The 17,839-nt window shown below is 48.9% G+C and overlaps 3 protein-coding genes across 4 annotated transcripts; 1 reads left to right on the top strand and 2 right to left on the bottom strand.

Moving 5' to 3' along the window:
- Window positions 1–1,418: 1,418 nt before the first annotated feature.
- On the bottom strand, window positions 1,419–3,495 carry LOC121596285 (potassium/sodium hyperpolarization-activated cyclic nucleotide-gated channel 1-like). Its single transcript, XM_041921086.1, has one exon. The coding sequence runs from the start codon at window positions 3,408–3,410 to the stop codon at window positions 1,578–1,580; it is 1,833 nt and encodes a 610-aa protein (XP_041777020.1). The 5' UTR covers window positions 3,411–3,495; the 3' UTR covers window positions 1,419–1,577.
- A 40-nt stretch (window positions 3,496–3,535) lies between these two features.
- LOC121596282 (cilia- and flagella-associated protein 251-like) lies at window positions 3,536–10,750 on the top strand. Its single transcript, XM_041921083.1, has 14 exons — window positions 3,536–3,990; window positions 4,131–5,361; window positions 7,237–7,392; window positions 7,457–7,745; window positions 7,807–8,355; window positions 8,414–8,621; window positions 8,680–8,819; window positions 8,886–9,037; window positions 9,102–9,236; window positions 9,313–9,552; window positions 9,618–9,826; window positions 9,904–10,063; window positions 10,127–10,201; window positions 10,269–10,750. The coding sequence occupies exons 2-14, from the start codon at window positions 5,284–5,286 to the stop codon at window positions 10,638–10,640; spliced, it is 2,763 nt and encodes a 920-aa protein (XP_041777017.1). The 5' UTR covers window positions 3,536–3,990; window positions 4,131–5,283; the 3' UTR covers window positions 10,641–10,750.
- LOC121596283 (wee1-like protein kinase) lies at window positions 10,686–15,974 on the bottom strand. Of its 2 annotated transcripts, XM_041921085.1 has the most exons (4): window positions 15,738–15,974; window positions 13,933–15,660; window positions 13,707–13,852; window positions 10,686–13,569 (listed from the first exon to the last, which is right to left on the bottom strand). In XM_041921085.1, the coding sequence occupies exons 2-4, from the start codon at window positions 15,579–15,581 to the stop codon at window positions 13,409–13,411; spliced, it is 1,956 nt and encodes a 651-aa protein (XP_041777019.1). In that variant the 5' UTR covers window positions 15,582–15,660; window positions 15,738–15,974; the 3' UTR covers window positions 10,686–13,408. The 2 variants fall into 2 exon arrangements, with proteins under 2 accessions (XP_041777019.1, XP_041777018.1); XM_041921084.1 differs by having other exon boundaries at window positions 13,933–15,974.
- Window positions 15,975–17,839: the final 1,865 nt, after the last annotated feature.

The following is a 17,839-nucleotide window of genomic DNA, read 5'->3' as shown; positions in this document are numbered from 1 at the left end:
CACGCCCAATTCTAGGTGTCGCTTCTTAGTTTCAGCACTGTACCGCGTGTTGGAACCGTCTTATCGATCAGGTGCGTTATTTGAATGTCAAGATTCGCATACCAAATGTTGCATCATCTATTTGTGGCACATTATCAAGTGACACGACCACTTGAGGTGGCCGCTGTGAAATTCCGTCTTGATAGCCAGGCTGTCGAACGAACGCCCATTCACAAATTCCACAGTTATCAGATCTCCTGTATCGTCCTGTACCCACTATCAGGGAGCGCATTCTAATAAAAATAAGCCTGCCTCCTCCCTCATATGATCGATTAGAGTGGGCGGGTTTGTCTGGGGAGTGTCTGGGGAGCAGAAATTATGCAACAGAGAGCTTTTTATTAGCATGTTTTGCTTTAATAAAAAAAGGATGATTCTGGAACCTTCAAAATGGGAAGATAATGATCTCACGGGCCCAAGAAAAGTAACGCATAAAACACCATCCAACCCAACCAACGGGGCACACCGGTTGCATGAAACCCTCCAAGGACATGAGAGATTGCAAGTTTCCTCTCGGATCACGTTGAACACACTTCAGCCACACCGCTCCCGAGCACACTCACCTCGGAGGGCGAAAGTCGGCAAATAAAAAGGCAAACAGAAATGTCGCCACTTTTCCGTTTCCTTCATCTAGCAGGTGGGTGGAGTTGGTGGGTTGGTTGGATGTGCGCTACATAATCGCTCGACATACCGCCGGAAAACGTGACTTTTTATTCACCCTTGGGTTGCAGCACCCAACAAAGGGGACCACCACCTCCCCCCCTTTCGTAACGGCCTTTCTGCGTGTAGGACAAATTCGTTAAACATGGCTTGGTGTGGAGGTTTGGAAAACCGTTTGGACGTCTTCTCATCCGCTCCCCCCCGTCAAAACGATATGGAATTGTTAATTAGCACTTACACACACACACACACACACCAAGCGGCAACATGTGGCAAGGATGACTTAATGGAGTCGATTTGTTCGACCAGTTGTTCATCATTCCCTCTCTTTCAGCGCTCGACCGACTCACTGACTGGTGACGGCCTCGGTCAAGGATACACGGAACGTTGCTGCGCCGGCCGGTTTCGAAGGACGCATCCCATCAACGGTCGTTGGCTTCCATCGGCGCACCCCTGTTGGTCAGGTTGTTCGGCCGAACCGAACGCGGAAATACGATCGGGCGCTTTCTGCTTCGATTGGCTTATGTGCTGGGAGCGTCCGGTGCTCGCTTGTACGGTTTCGGTCCAGTTTTACGAGAGCGTGTGAATGTTGGAGGGGAGGGCTCAGGCGGTTGCGTAAGATTAGCAGGCCGGATTGATGGGTTTCTGAGCGGGCTCGGGATTAGAGAAGCGTAAAAGTGGATGAAAGAATTAAATAAATTAATAATGGCTATCGATCGGAGTGAAGTTGAAGTAGAGGAAGGATCTATTTTTTGCTGAAAATTAATATTAATTGATTTGTTCCTCTTGCTCCAGCTGCCGGTCCTTAATGAACACACTCATTTATTGATATTAATGGTGAACCACTTGTAGCTCCAACTCCTGAAGATGCCACCAGTCACTTAATAAAAGAACGTATCGTAGTACTGCTCGTCGGGAAACTCTTGCAGCGAGACGCTCCGGTCCTGAATTCGCTTCTCGGCCTGCTTCACAACCAGCCCCAGCAGGTAGCTGTGTGGTCTCATCAGCTTCTGAAAGCTGGCCCGCTCCAACCGATACACCTCGCACACCTCCAGCGCCACCACACTGACCGTCCGCTGTGCATCAGTCCGGAACAGGGCGATCGCACCGAAGTTGGCCCCATCGATCAGATGGCCCAGCTCCACACCGTCCTGCGTGTAGACGGCGGCCGTACCCATCGCCAGAAAGAACATCGTATTAGCCGCACTGCCCGCCGCCAGTATCGTATCATTCTCCAGGTACAGCTCAAACCGCAGCTGATCGGCAATGTCCTGCAGCACGTACGCCGGCAGATCGTGGAACACGTCCGACCGCGTTAGGAACGGCTCGAACGCAATCTCCATCAGCACCGTGCGCCGCAAGTTGTCCGACGCTTGCATTCGAATGGGCCGCACGTCAAAGTAGTGCATCCGGTAGTGGCAGGCAAAGTGGCGACTCATCTTCCGGCGCAGCGACTCACTCAGCCGCATCCTCCCGCAGAAGGCATCGATCTCGTTCAGTATCTCGTCGTACTGGGTTTCGCTTGCGTCCGCCGTGATGATGGTGCGGATCAGGAGCAGCAGGATGTAGGTGGACCAGATCCAGCCACCGAGCAGGAGCAGCGATTGGGTCCACTCGTGCAGGAAGTGCCGGGAGACGGACAGGGAGTGTCCACCCTGCACACTGATCTTGAACGTGATCATCAGCGCACGCAGATAGCGATAGGTGACGGACACGTTGTGCTCCACATCGTCCAACAGTGCCGCCATGAACTCGGCACAGATGGACATCTTCGGCAGGTGCTGCTGGAGGTATGCTCTAGGGTCGCTGAGCGGTGGCAGCCGGTTTCGGTGCGTGATCGGGTAGTGGTAGGCATCGCGCTGCTGATCGTGACTCCACAGCACATCGACCAGGAAGTTGGCCTCGAACCCATTATCCCCCAGCAGGGACAGGGTCAGCAGTGGCACAATGTACAGCAGACAGGCGGTCCAGTGCAGCACGTACAGCGTGTCCATGATGGGCTCCAGCAACCGGATCTGCTTTTCCGAAAGCCCAAACAGGCTGCGTGCGACGATTGCAAAGTACCAGTTGATCGACCGGAAGCGCCAAACGCACAGCAGGTACAGGTAGATCACCAGGCAAAGGTAGATCGTGACCGCATCCTGGTAGAAGGCACGCACCAGCTCATCCAGCAGTAGTACGTACGGTACGAACAGCAACATCCGGTTGACCACGTTCCACCAGCGCATTCGATAGCGTACGATTCGGGACGGTTCCAGCACCACCTCACCCTGGCTAACGTATCCGGTGATCAGCTTCAGGGCAAACTCCATCCCCAACATCGCACACAGCACGCAGTCAAAGAGCTGAATTCCGCTGAGGACGCCGTAGGAAAGGTGCGGCGCGAACGCAAACGCAAAGGCAAGTGTGACGAGATGCAGCGTCAGTACGAAGTACATGACCATCTCCCAGCACTTGCGGAAGCTGCTGAACGGGTGCACAATGAAGGGCGGCAGTTCGCGCACGAGTCGCTCATTTTCGGCCGCAATTTTCGTCCGGCTGCGATAGTAGATGCGCGTTTCGGGATGATCCGGCGAGATGAGCAGCAGGGTGCGCAGGTGGCGAAGTAGCCGGCCGGCTAAGGTGGTGCCGGGAAGGATGGGAGGTAGATGGGTCACGGAATCACCCAGCCGTAGCACTCCCGGCAGAGAGCAGCGATGTCCTTTGAAAGACATCGCACGGCAGCACGACCTTTTTTCGGACTTTTCACTTCAAGAAGGCGTTCGCACCATCACACTTCATGGATATCTTCGATCATTGCACGCCGTTGAACGCCGTTGAGGCTTGACACTTGGGGAGCATTTTGGGGCGAATATGGAACTGTCAAACGAATTGCAAACCCGTGCACTGTTGCGCCTCACCTATTTCCAGCAATCATCAGCCCCATTAACGAGTATGATTATCCGCCGCAGGAAATCCCACAAGTGAACCTCCCTACTGACGCGTTTGGTGAAAAAGTGTTTCGCTTGGTGAAAATTGAAGTAAAACAAAACTCCACCCAACTGGCACCTGTGCGCTACACCTACCAGCCTATGCGAAAGAGGACGTCCGCTTGCTTGCTGGTGTCACGTTCCTTGCCGAGTGGCACATGTTCCTGCGTTGCGAAGAGGAAGTCCCTCCCCCCTTCCCCTGCTCCAGTTGGGACATTACGAAAAGCAGACCTGCGATTGTGCCGTTTGGTGGCGGTGGGGTTTGAACTTCCCGGCCTGGTCTGCAAGCCTACGTCAGCGCGCGCTCGTCACGTTACTGTGCCAGGTGAGTGGAAAACTTTTCGAGCCGCGACCGTCTAATGTACGGTGCGGTTCTCTTTTTCCCACTTTTTCCCATAGCCATGGGGCGAGGCTTTTCACGAGGCGACAAATTCGTTGTGCAACGGTTTTTTTTTGTTTTTGCAGACTAGCGTAACCTTTTCCATCCGGTGTGCTTGGGCGCTATTTCAACCCAGACGCCAATACCAATTGCAAATGACAAGTACGGCCGACTTGGATGAGCGGACGGTCCGGGAAGTTTCAGCGGTTAGTAACAATTATTGGAGTGCTTCAAATCGATGCAAAATTGAGACACATTACTGGACTTGCTTCACGAATCAAATTGATTTCGATTAGTGTTTGTCCAGCAACCGAAAATTATATAACCTTTGCGGCGTCTTTCCACATGCACGGTCCCTCCCATCGTTCACCCGATCCGGGCATATGCTAATTGGCAGAGGTGTTGATGTGCCTTTGGGCCAGGTCATTGCCAGTCGAGATGGAGAAAGAGATCATGCATTCAGCACAGTCAATGTTAAAACGCAGACCTACCGGAGGGGAGGGAAAAGCAAAAAAGGATCGTCAAGCCTGAAGAAAAGTGTTGAGCCGCTGAGGCCTTTGCCCGACAGTGTCATTCCAGCCAATCCAGCCACCCCATAGATGACGACGGTACAAGGTGATGGACGTGTAGGGGCTAGCTGTATGCCGGTGGTGGTGGTTACGTTCGTTACGAAACACCGTCGCGAGGGTTTTACACTTCTTCAGGGTCGCGCGAAACAGCTGGACAAACGCTCGATGTCGCGGCTCGGGGAAGTCACTGACCGGAAATTGATTACCCGAATCGGTTGCGAATATCGTATTCGAAGCAGAAGGTGAGAAAGAGAGAGAGAGAGAGAGAGAGAGAGAGAGAGAGAGAGAGAGGTCAGCGTTCGAACGCGCTGATGGACCGTGACCGTACAGGCGGAACAGAAAGGAGAATGAATATTTGAAATGTTTCAGCGCGTTGATCGTGTGGGATAGGATGCCGTTTTTGAATTTGATCGTTATGTCATGGTCGTAACCGGATTTGCAATTCAAATTTTGAAAGTCCTTAAATTGGAGAATCATTTTACGATTTTTCGCTAGGACCACGTCTACAGCCTGCAACACACGCGCACCATGTTACCTTGCCAACGGCTAATACAGTCGCGTACATTCATCATAGCAACCAGACCTAGGGTAGCGTCCCTGTTTATACAGTCCCTTCTTTCGAGTAACAAAATTTAACCCGCAGGAAAAATAAATACAAATCTAAATACAAATGAGTGAGCTCGTGGAATATAATCCCGTGGAAGATGTACAGCATGACGAGCATATTCATCATCGATGTCATCCGTTGGTAAGAGCACTTGAGTTCTGTTGTGGACAGACCGCTGCCTCATCCTGAGGGCTCACTGTTGACAGCAGGGCTGTCATCCGGTGACGTCCTCAGTGAGGATCGCGGCGCGAGAAGGACCAGCCGTCTTCTCCCCGCATTGCGTGTTATTGTGTGGTATTATTTATTATTGTAAACAGTTGAACATATACCAAAGATAGTGAATAAATACATATTCTGTTTGTGCCGTACACCACCGTCTTCATGTTTGTTTTGTGCGGACACAACAGTGGCGACGAGGATGGGATCCTCCTTGCGTAGGGGCGGCCACTGTTGTGTCCGCACAAAACAAACATGAAGACGGTGGTGTACGGCACAAACAGAATATGTATTTATTCACTATCTTTGGTATATGTTCAACTGTTTACAATAATAAATAATACCACACAATAACACGCAATGCGGGGAGAAGACGGCTGGTCCTTCTCGCGCCGCGATCCTCACTGAGGACGTCACAGGATGACAGCCCTGCTGTCAACAGTGAGCCCTCAGGATGAGGCAGCGGTCTGTCCACAACATCTCCCCGTTTTAATTAAGCCGGTACGGCTTAAGCCAACGCAGCGGTTTTAATGTAATTAAAACCGGCGTGGCAAGCGTACGGCTCAAGTGACGCTGTGTAAAACGGGGGAGAGTGCTGACCGGCCTCCGTGCCTAACGCTCGAACGGGATGAGCGTTACGGGCTGCAACAGGGGGCAGCCGATGTGCTGCGCTCGCTCGTTCCGTTGCAGCCGCTGTGGTGTTGTTGTTGTTGTTGTTGTTGGTGCAACTGCAGCATGATGCTGTTGCCGTAGGACGTTGCACCGGACGCCGATGATGCTGATGAGGCAGCTCTCCGGATGCTGCTGCCGTTGGGGCGTCGATGTGCGGCTGAGCAGGGGGCGGCCGTGGTGCCGCGCGCGCTTGGACCGCTCAGCCGGAACCGCTGCACAGGGGCGACCGTGATGTCGCTGCCGGTGAACTGCTGTGCAGGGCGCGCAGGATGATGATGACGTTGACGATGATGATGAGGGTACACAGGGGGCGACCGTGATGCCGCGCACGACGACTGTGACCCGGGACACATACGATGTTGCTGCACAGGGGCGACAGTGGTGCCGCCGTCGAGATGCACCTGTGCAGCTGGAGCGCCGGCGATGAAGATGGACAGGGGGCAGCCGATATGCCTCAGCACTGTGCCTGCTCACCGGGCTCGACGATGATGCTGGTGCAGCAAGGGCGGCCCTGATGCCGCGCACGACAATACTGCACCAGCGTGTCCGATGACGCTGCAGCGGGCGGCGGTGATGCCGTGTGACGACGGTCCAAAGCGGAATGTTCCCTCGCTTTGTCCGGTATAGTGCTGCAGCGGAGTGAGGATCCTGGGGCTACGCGCAAGCTCGAGCGAGCCCATCCTGCGCGATGGCGGTTGCGCAATGGTGGAACCGCAATGGTGGCCTCCGTGCTGCGTCGGTACGTTGTAGGATCCCCCCCTACGCAAGGAGGATCCCATCCTCGTCGCCACTGTTGTGTCCGAGCAAATATCTCATAAAGACGGTATCGAAGTATTACACGGCACAAACAGAACGTTTTATATTTACAGATAAAACAATATACAATCACAGTAAAACAGGCCGCGTGCCCTGCCGAGAGCTCCTGCTCTATCGGCTGTTCCACACACTCTAATCGTGCGGTGCTTATGGATGCGCCGGAGTGTGCGTGCGCACACTGGCATCCTCCCTGGGACTCCACCATCGACAGGACGACTGTCGCGGTGAGAACAGGGGTTGCCTATCATCCACAACAAGTTCATTATTTAGTGCCTAAAACAGATACAATCCCATGTTCTCGTGTATTTGCAGCACCTATCCTGGGTGTCTGGATTCAATCCACGGGTGTCGCTGCTGAACGTCAGTACGTCCCGTGACCGAAAGGAGCTTGTGCTGGCATCGGGGAATGCGCTCCTCTTCTACTGCTATGACGGGGAACGAGAGAAGATAACGCCAGTGATTGGGCATGTGAGTTCTTGTTCTGGAGGAACATTTTGGAATATCTGTTCACCAATTCCATATACAATTATAGAAAAATGTTGTCAATATGATTGGATGTGACGAAAGCGGGCGCTTTGTGGTTAGTTCCGACTGTTCCTACTGCATCAACATGTGGGATAGGCAAGCTGGCGGAGGAGAAAGTCATCATCATCCGATTGCGATCAGGACCATTTTTGAGCCTTTCAAAGCAAATGGTGACATTGGAGCAGTTTCACTGAGCTGTGATGGAAAATACCTGCTGGCAGGGGGTGGAATACCCAATGAGCAGGGTAGTCAGCTGAAGCTATGGTCCTGGACGGTTGGAAATGATTTCCCTGATGGTAGGAATTGCTTTGTAATCCCGGGCAACCCGTAAGAATGAACTGTTGTAATGTTTTGTAGATTCTATCACGCTTCCCACTCGTTTGGGACGCATCAAGGCCATCCATTTCTGTCCGGACCGTGGACGTCGCAACCAGTTTGTCGTAACACTGGACAGCGGAGTCGTGTTCGGTGCGTGGGATTGCAAGGAACAGAAGCTGTCCATCCAAGTCCCGAAACGGCACGGCTTTCAGGACTACAACGATACCGTGTTTGTGGAGCGTACGGATCGGGCAGTATCGGTGACCGGGGCAGGTATGGCTGTGCTGTGGAGCAACGATCGGAAGTTTTCCGACGCACAGGAAGGGGGCGTACAGCGGAAGGAATTCCTCAAGTATCTGCACCTGAAGTACGCTTCGATCAATGTGGTGCGATCGTGTGACGAGAAGATCGTTACCGGAGATGATGATGGCGAGATTCGCTTCTACGACAACTCTATGAAGATATTGTACTGGTTTAAGCAGGAAGATCTGGAACCGATAAGGACACTTTCGTTTGAGCTGGTGGAAACACGCCGATGGAAACAACCGGCTGAACCGATCGAAGGAGATGATCAAACGCCGAAAGAAGGTAACAGCTGAAAGGCATCTGGAAGGTAACTGCTTAATCGCTTAACAATTTTTCAAAGAATCAACCGAAAAGAAGGTGGTAGTGAACATCGAGGATATCGCACCGAAGGATGTTTCGTTTGATGCACGGCCGGTAATTGTACGCGGGTTTGTGTCGGCAACCAAGTCGGGCAAAATCTACGACATCGACATAGTGTACAACAAAATACAGGAGCTGTTTCTACAGTCACCCAGTATCATTACAGCCTTCGATGTCCATTCGGCAAGGTATGGCTATCTCTTGGAATTATAGAACCCCTCACAAGCTGTCCGTTGCATTTCTCAGATCCGAACTCTGCACTTGCGACGGCAATGGACGGTTCGTTGTGTATGATTTAAAAACGAAATCGATGAGATTAGCGCTCGATGTACCGATCCAGCGGACTCGTCGAGGCAGAATCACCACCCTTGCCTATTCTCCCTGTGGTAAGCAGGTAGCGTGAAGAAGTGTGCGCAATGAATGTAACTATTTATTTTTCTGCTTCCTGCCAGGAACATTTTTGGCCGGTGGTGCTGAAAATGGGTTCCTTTGGATGGTGGAACCTAATCTGATGATACTTGCCGGCAGCAGTCCGCTGCAGTTTACCAGTGAGAAGATCCGTTTGGTGTTGTTTTCTCTAGACAGCAAACATTTGGTTTGTGTGGTAAGAGTTTCTCCTATGCATCGGAATGTTTGAACTATACATACATCTGTCCTTTCCTCTTAAGGACGAAAGCAATACAATCACACTTCTGCATCGCGAAAAGGACGATTGGCAAGTGATGGGAAACTGCGCTAGTCATAGGCTGGTAGATCTGGCGTTCCTTAGTGCCACTGATTTTGTGTCCATCGGTGAGGATCGGGTATGTACAAATTCTAGAAAGCTTCTTTTACCCAACATCAACTCTACTCGCATCTTCGTTCCTGTCAATATAATAGTACATGGTACAGTACACCATAAACACCGATGAGATGTTACAACTCGAAGCTGTTTCCATCGTCAAAAGGAGAAGGATCGAACAGTCCGCCTTTCCGACGGCACTTCTCGTTTTACCCGGTGGTAATCAGATTCTGGTTGCAAATGATCAACTAAAGTTCAAGATGTTCCATGGCAGATCCTTCGAGATATTGCACACCTTTTTGGCACCCTTTCACGATGGTCCAGCACGCTGTCTCAGGGTAAAGATGGCATCAAATGCAGAGTATGGTGCACCATTTGAATAATACTGTTGTTCTAATTCTAGCAACTTCCTGGTGAAGATTACTTCCTGTTCATTACAAACAATAACATCTACGTACACCACCTTCCGATCGACGGAAATCCGTTCAAATATCTGGCAGTTCGAGGACATCCAAAACGGTTGAAAGGACTGCAAGTTGCTTGGTCGGTAGGATGTGCCTTCACTTTCGGGGAAGGCGATCACGCGGTTAGCATGTGGAAGATTAACACTAGGTTCGACAAAACAAACCGTGTGATCCGTCAAGGAAGTACGTTTCTGTAGCAAGCACTCCTACTTTCCATCTTTCTAGTCCACTGTTTGATAATTTAAAGCATGCTGGAACGGGCCTAGATCCTTTCTGTACGCTTCTTCCGGGTGGAAAGAGAGGTTGCTATGTGCGCGAGATTTTGAGCCTATTTTTCTACAACCAAATCTCACCGAAGAATAGCGATGGCGATGCGGAGCTTACAGTAAGTCGATTCGTGTTGTTTGAAAGTTGCCTGCTTTTTGTTAGCATGTACCTTCTTTCTCAGCTCAGAGACGCTATGAATGTGCAGGATGTGCCGAACTATTTGCGTAGCATTGGATTTCACATGTCCGAGTACGAGGTAAGAGTCGGTAGGCATTGTATCCTGAGCTCTGAAATAAGGGAGATAATTTTGAATGTTAATGCAGGAACAGAACCTTTGCAAAGAGATGGAGCTTACCGGTACGTACTTTTTGACCTTTGAGGAGGTGTTGAAGCTTTTCCTCAACCATCGCACAGCTGCTGGTGGTCCACCAACTTCTGAAGATGTTCGAACAGCGGTAACTTATATTGGCGCCACTACATCATCCGGTAAAGTAGATCTGGTACGGCTAATCACGCTGCTGGCGAGTATGGGCGAGCCAATGGAGCCGAAAACAACCGAGGCGTACTGCAGAATACTTTTCCCCGCCGCCTTTGAAGCGAACGAACAGGACGGTAGTCCAGCACCGGAGTGTGGCACTGGTGAAGATTGCACTAACTATATCGCCATCGACGAGTTTGCCGATAGGCTTTGCTGAACTGTCTTTGGGATGGACAACGAAGGACACAGCGTACGGGGAGCATTCGTTTTGCGTCAATCTTTATTAATCTTTATTCAATGTCAATTGTCAATTGTATACATGTTTTGTGTTCGCTCTTAATGATCCTACATAACAATAAGCAAGGCTTAACACTATGATACCCTAGCTCCTAGGAAGAAAGATTGTTGATGAGTATCGGAGTCAGATAGGGATTTGACGAATGAAAGATCATCGCTTGATTTCGCTGTCAAGGTCCATCGGCTACAAAAAGAAAGGAAGAACTAGTGGCACTTGAGAAAGATGGGTCACAATCCACGGAACGGAGACCATCATCATTGTTTGCGCGTTGTTTTCTACAGGATGGATGATGACGATGATGATGCTTTGGAATGGAATGGCATAATATGGCCCGATCGAGCAAATGTCCCGTCGGGTTGTTAACAGTGATCTTTGCACACTATCGTCATCGTTGTGGGAAGGACATTACATGAAGCTACTATACCGATTCGTGACTATATAGATATATCGCTGCGCATCGTGAGAGTGTAAATCTATTAATCTTTCCCCTAAATCTTGTTAATCCTATATCCTAGCTCCTAGTTTTGAGAATGTGGCTGTGTTTGTCCGAGTCTCGGGTGAGCATCTAAATCCCTGTTGTTTCCCGAACCGCTCCGAAGGTGCGCACACTCTACCTCGTGAAGGCATGTTTGGTGCTCTCGGATCGATCCGGGGAAGAAGACCGGATCGTGCAGTTCAACCGGAGACACTGACCGATTTAGCTTACTGAGTAAAATCACAAATATTCCTTTCATTTCCATATACTATTTACCTTTACTTCTCTATATCTCTCTTATTATGGGCATTTAATCCCTCTCAGCTGATACAGTAGTATTATACTGCTTTGTTGTTGATGTTTGTTTCTCCCAGTTTCTCCAATATTCCTAGTTTATAAATTCATGCTCTTCGTTTGTTTCACACCTCTGTTTTGGTCCACCTGGTTCAAAAACAGGGGACAGTTGCTTATGACTTGCTTGTGTTTGTTTGCTTGTTTGTTTTGTTATCATTCTTTTAAACATAAAACTCTTATACTCTACCGAGTTTCATTCAGATAGTGCATATGATGTGTATCAAAATATATAGATATATATATGAAAAAGTAATCCTCAACCCTACTCCACAATAAAGCTTGCTTACATGTCTACATACACTTGCGGTAGTATCTATCACTTACTTCGTTTGCTTAGGATATCTAAAAACTGTACTCACAATAAGGTTGCGCCGCACTTATGTTTGGGGGGCAGCTGATCGGATACACGGATCCATTTAAATTGGTTGTGCAATATTTGTTTGTGTTTCTTCTTCAATAACAACAACGGCAAGTTTACAGCCTTTCGTTTCGCTTCTTTCGAGCGGCTTGGGGAGTCCGCTAGTCGCTCTTCTCGCACCGCATCTTCTTCACGATCGCGTGTTTCGCTAGTTGCGCATTGATAAGGCTACGGCACTACAACAGCACTGTTTGTATTCAGCGTTCGCGTTCATTTTCATCACGTCGTTGACTTTGAATAACTCAACGAGATCACAAGTTAATTTTAGTAACAGTGGATCGGTTAGATCCTTTTCCTTTCATTGTTCAAGCAGCGCGCCACTTGCCACGTTCACTTTCACCGTTCTTATAACGCCGTACACATAGCTCGTGCATTTTGGATTACGCGGTTTGCTTTTGGATTCATTTCCATCATTTGGTTTCCATCTCTGCTCGGTACTATTTATTTTCTCCTACTGAACACGTTACATTCCCTTTACGATCGTTTTTTTCCTCTTCACAGTCTGAATACTCGTCCAATCGAGCAGATTCCCTAGCTTCACGAATGATGTAAATTCAATTATCTAGCACTAGCTAAATGGGTCTTACTCTAGCGAGTGTTCTGCGCATCCTTTACCGATCCTGTCCGAATTTCATAGAACGCTAAACGTCAACAATTTACACATTAACGGTTCGACAAATTGTACCACTTTCTGCAGGCAACACGATTGCCCCATTCCACCGATACAGACCGAAAAATATTAGCTTTTAAATTGGTAAGGGGAAAAATAAATGATAAAATCAAATTGAGTTATGCCAAAATAAGAAGCAAAGAAATGGGAATTAAATGTAACGAAAAGCGAAAAGGTTCAAATTTTGCAAGCAAGAAAAAGTAATTTTTTTTCGAAAGAGATAGCAAGAAATAAAAAAAAGGAAAAAATAAATTAAGCTACAAATGTAAACAAATAAGAAAAGAGAATTTTACTGTGAAAAGGAATGCGAAACGCAATGGATGAAATGTATGACGGAAAGAGGGGGAGGGGGTGTGTGTACATGGGATACAGATAATCGGTCCTCTATCACGCGCTCTCACCATACTAAATGACTTTGATTTTGGTTTGGTGCCACGGTTTGGATCACATGAATTGAAATTGGTCACACACACACACATTGGTCATTGGTTTGCTATGCTGTTTTAGGCATGATGCCCGCCCTGCGAATAGCTTTGGGATAGATGATCTGCTACAACCTACTAAAGCAGCATTTTGAGCATTTTGGAGGAGGTGAGGAAGCTGGTGGTACTTAACAAGTAAACGTGAGTGGTGTCTCTGGAACACACAGCCTTCCAACTGCCGTCGGGTTCGAATGAAAGGCACGATAACAAAACAAACGGTTACACAACTAGGTAATATTCAATTTCAAGGCGTTTTGCAAAGCAGCTGGTCTGGTGGCGCTAGTCTGGCTAGTAGTCCTTCGTCTTGCTGCTGTCTCGTATTCCCCTTCGTTTGGAGATGAGGTTGGTGGTGCGCTTCTTGTGCGAGTAGGAACGTAGCTTGCGGTCGGAGGTGCACGTCTCGAGAGACGTTGCAGCGGAACGCGTCTTACGGGCGACAGTTGCAGCAACTGAAACAACGATAAGGAGGCGAACGTTAGGGATGGATGCAAACCGATCTGTATATTTTATACCGACATTTCGAAGACTAAATGTGTTTTTAATCAATTTAATTTGATGTTCAGAGATGAGTTTTCATGCGTCCTACCTGGTGTGAGCGATTGCTGTTCGATTGATTTCAGCAGCTTCGCCTGTTCCTTCAGCTTTCTCATCAGGACCTCGTTCTTCTGCCGCTCCATGCTCAGCTCCAAACACAGCTGCGCCTTCGTTTTGGAATCTATCGGTGATAATACCCTATTTTTGAAGAAGAAAAATACCATGTTAGCCCTTTTTCAACGATAAAGCCTCCCACCCTGCAACGCGAACAAACTTACGGATGATTGAAAATTGTCGTAGACGAGGGACGCTTCTCCGGATTCGGGTGCATCATCTGCTTGATCAGATCGTTAAAATCCTTCCCGATGTTGGGCAGGTCGGGAAACTGGCCACTGCGCAGCTGATGCCAGCCGGTCCCATTCTTTGGCAGTGGACCACCGCCCGCCGCCTCGTACAGTGTAATGCCCAGCGAAAAGATGTCACCCTTCGCCAGGTTGCTGTAGTCTTCCTGCAGTATCTCGTTCGGCAGATAGCGACAGTCGCCCTCCTCCACCTGCGGATCGTTGATCGAGGTTACGTGCCCCAGATCGCCGATCTTGTACGTCACCAGAAACTCGTTCTCCAGATCATCGTACACGTCCTCGAACCCATCGTCCGGACAGTCCAATGGCACCGCAGTAGAGGCAGCACCGTGCAGCGGCGTGCCCGAACGAAGCGGCGTCTTCGAGAGGAAAATGTTGCCAGCCTTTAGATCCATGTGCACCAGATCGTTCGAGTGGATGTACTTGAGCCCTTCGGCAATGTGTAGCAGCAGCGTGCGCAGTTCCGACTCCTTCAGACAGCGTTCCTGCAGCACCGTCTGCAGACTCCCACCGTTGCAGTACTCGTTCTGGATCAGCATGTGGTTGTTCTCGGCCCAGGCCGAATAGTAGCGGACGACGTTGTCGTGCTTGCCGAGCACGGCATGGGCGTACACCTCGTTAAGGGCCGTCTTCTCGAACGAGCTGCCCGCTACCGGCCGAATGCTCTTCTTGATCGCGTAGATACAGCCGTCCAGCCGGTTCAGACACTGGTACACCTGCCCGAACTCGCCCGTACCGAGCAACGACAGCTGGATGAACTCCTTCTCGTACCGGGAGATGTTGGAGTCCTGCAGGGCGAGCCGTTTCGGGGCCTGTCGGAAATCGCCGTACTCGTCCTCCACCATGTTGAACGCCTTGAGCGTGTGGTTGGTGGTGGAATCGTTCGGCTGCTTCGGGGCAAACGGAGTGGGCGGCCCGCTGAACGGCAGCCGACACTTGTTGAGCCGGTTGCTAGGAAACATGGTCGGGAAGTTGTGACTGCGGATCGTGTTAGCAGTGCCAGTGCCGCCGTGGCCCAGCGTTGCCTTTGCGCTTTCGGGGCCCTCCTGCCGGGTACGTTTCTTCGTTCGCATGAACATGGCCGGTGGCGTGAACGGGTTTACGTTGGCCGGCGGTAGTCCCACGTCGTATCGTCGATGCAGCGGAACCGGTTTCGGTTTGTCGGTTGCGAAAATCGGCAACCCTCCGTCCATTGGTTGTGCCAGCAGATCCGCTTGCTCTGCGCCGGACGATGCCGACGGGAAGAGGGTCGTGCCCGGGCCAAACACTTGCCTGCGGAACATTGTGTTGGTAGACTTTTGCAGGATGGTTTTCGGAGTGGCTGGCGTATCGAACAGCCGCAGGGCCTGCACCTTCCTGTACGGCGGCGACAGGGATGGTTGGTTTCTGTTCTGCTGTTGCTGGTGCTGCTCGGCCGCCGAGTTGTGCATCGGCTCCGGCGAGTTGCCGAAGGTCAGCTTCCGTGGCATGACCGTCGACGAACGCTGCGGCGATGAGTTGAGTTCGACGCTCGAATTCATGTCCGGCGAGGAATCGATGCCGCTGCTTTCCGTATGAATCTCCATGTGTTACGACGACCTTTGCGATCCGTAGTTCGCCACTGTTCACCTTTCACAAACTGCGTGCGTCGCAAAATAAACGGACCTAAACTAGAACGTATTCACTGTAGCTGGGGTGCGAATTCCTCCGCAGGCACAATACATAGCACAGATGACGCGTACCTAACGGGCAACCAAAACACAGCAGCTGGCAGGCAGGTGGGTGACGCAGTCGCAATTCGTTTGAGTTTTCTTCACTTCAACAGTTAACTTGGCACTCGTAACACAACGTAACAGATAAATGGCACTTAATTGCTAGATTTTGTAACGCTCACAACAGAAAAACGGAATGAATTAACAAACAACACACAATGTACAAGCAATCATTAAAAAGCCGTTTGCGGGTTTGAACGAGGTAGAAAAAATGATGCGTTTAGAGAGCGGTGCTCGACGGCTTCGAATGGATGCGTTCCGAGAATGAACGGCTCCGCTCCGGATCGAAACATTCCCAAGTAACAATTCTAGCTCGTTGTTGAGGTGAATACAATTTGTGGGTTGGAAAAAAGATTTCTTGAAAGCAAATCAGAACCAACATGACATTTTTATATAATATTTATAATGGTTTGGAGATTCATCAGAGGTCAGATTATCTTGGGTGCTCAGAACTACATGTTTGTCTAAATATGCTTTATAATACGAAATTTCATAAAAAATATGAAATTCACTTGGAATACCTGATTTTATAACAATGATCTCTGTATAATCCAATTAATTAATTGATCGATCTATATTTGTATAATTTACTTAAGGTTTAGAATAATTCTGCAACAGAAATTGATCTTGAAAATGAAATTATTTTCTAGACAAATCGCTGAAAATATTTCCCTCTTTGATAGCTGTGAAATTCAAGGTCATTTAAAACTGCAACAGGATCGAACAAAACCAAACATTTTGTTTAATATTCACAATGCATATAAAAATTAGAAAAATGTTGTGTTGCAAAGTTGGTTTTGTGGAAAATTTAAAAATTAAAATTAAAACAACATTATTGGGAAAAGGTTTTCGATGAAAAAAGGTATTATTTTGTTGGACTTTTCGAGTAATTTGATCTAGACCCTTTGATAAGAAAAAAATATTTATAATAATTTTGAACAATGCAACGGTTTGTATGACCATCACTACAAAGCACTTCACCATCCGCTTCTCGCCTAGTTCGCCTACTTTGGCGAATAACGGTTTCCGGTTGCAAGAAAATATTTCACGATTTCTTTGTTTTCAAGCAAGCAACATGCGCTCGCCGTTCGAGTTTGAATATTCAAACAAATATGCTTCTAAGCAAAGGCCGTTGCATTATGATGTCTTTTGAACGTTTTATAAAGTGATTTTCGACTTCTTCAAAATCTTAAATGCAAAATAACATAGTTTTGGTAACAAATTGACTTGTTACATAATAATGCATCCGTATGAATATGAATTGCACGTTTTTTTGAAATATAAAAAAGCCTCCCACAAACGGAATAACTGTCAGATCCAAAAACCCACCCCAATATGCAAATCTTTGCCAACCGGAACGACCTTGAGCTAGAGATTCCATCTCGCATCCTCGTACCAGATGCGTGTGCCAAGAGCAAAACAATAAACCCACCGCCAAAACGCATCACAATAGCACGCACACACACACACAATCTGTGGCGCATGTTTCGGAATGTGTGCTGCCCAGTGCGAGCAGCGTGGCCTTCAAGGTAAAACCGCAATCAACGGTTGCAAGGAGTCTGCAGACAAACAACACATCAAAAGCGCATAAAGTTTCCACGTTTCCCGATTATATTCCCTGGCACTCTCCGCCAGGGAACACCGTAACAATCGGTGTCAGCGGGGAATCCGAGCCCGGCGGATGGGAAAACTTTTCCATAAATCCACCTCGAGCGGTCATGCTAGGGCCGGAAAATCCCGTGGTCTTGGCGTTGCTTGGCGCCGCCGTATGCGCCCAGACGGAGTTGGGCCGTTGCAGTGGGCAGCAGATTGGCACCGGAATGGAAAAGTCCACCTACGGCTGGTGAGATGGCGAGCGATGGGAGGAATAGTTAGAATAATGATTGCATCTCTGGTATTAGGAGCTGGCGGATGGCTTGGAGCGTGAAGTACGCATTTGTTACAAATGATTGCGTATAGTAAACGAACTGAAATTTTGATTTAATTACTGTTGTAGTTTTTGAAATATTTGAATGTTTCATAACATTTAAGAACGATTTAATTCTCAAATAAGCTAGCACATTAACATACAA

This window comes from Anopheles merus, chromosome 3R, assembly GCF_017562075.2.
Source record: "Anopheles merus strain MAF chromosome 3R, AmerM5.1, whole genome shotgun sequence".
NCBI lineage: Eukaryota > Metazoa > Arthropoda > Insecta > Diptera > Culicidae > Anopheles > Anopheles merus.
Note: the sequence above shows the minus strand (reverse complement) of the source record. Positions and strands in the feature narration are given on the sequence as shown.

Bases quoted from the DNA above. Each gene is read 5' to 3' on its own strand.
- LOC121596283 (XM_041921084.1), bottom strand. From the start codon at position 15,581: ATGGAGATTCATACGGAAAGCAGCGGCATCGATTCCTCGCCGGACATG. The intron at 13,853-13,932 runs GTAAGTTTGTTC...CTTCAAAAATAG, and splicing joins ACGACAATTTTCAATCATCC to GGTATTATCACCGATAGATT. The intron at 13,570-13,706 runs GTAGGACGCATG...TCGTTGTTTCAG, and splicing joins ACAGCAATCGCTCACACCAG to TTGCTGCAACTGTCGCCCGT.
- LOC121596282 (XM_041921083.1), top strand. From the start codon at position 5,284: ATGAGTGAGCTCGTGGAATATAATCCCGTGGAAGATGTACAGCATGAC. The intron at 7,746-7,806 runs GTAGGAATTGCT...AATGTTTTGTAG, and splicing joins TGGAAATGATTTCCCTGATG to ATTCTATCACGCTTCCCACT. The intron at 8,356-8,413 runs GTAACAGCTGAA...AATTTTTCAAAG, and splicing joins TGATCAAACGCCGAAAGAAG to AATCAACCGAAAAGAAGGTG.
- LOC121596285 (XM_041921086.1), bottom strand. From the start codon at position 3,410: ATGTCTTTCAAAGGACATCGCTGCTCTCTGCCGGGAGTGCTACGGCTG.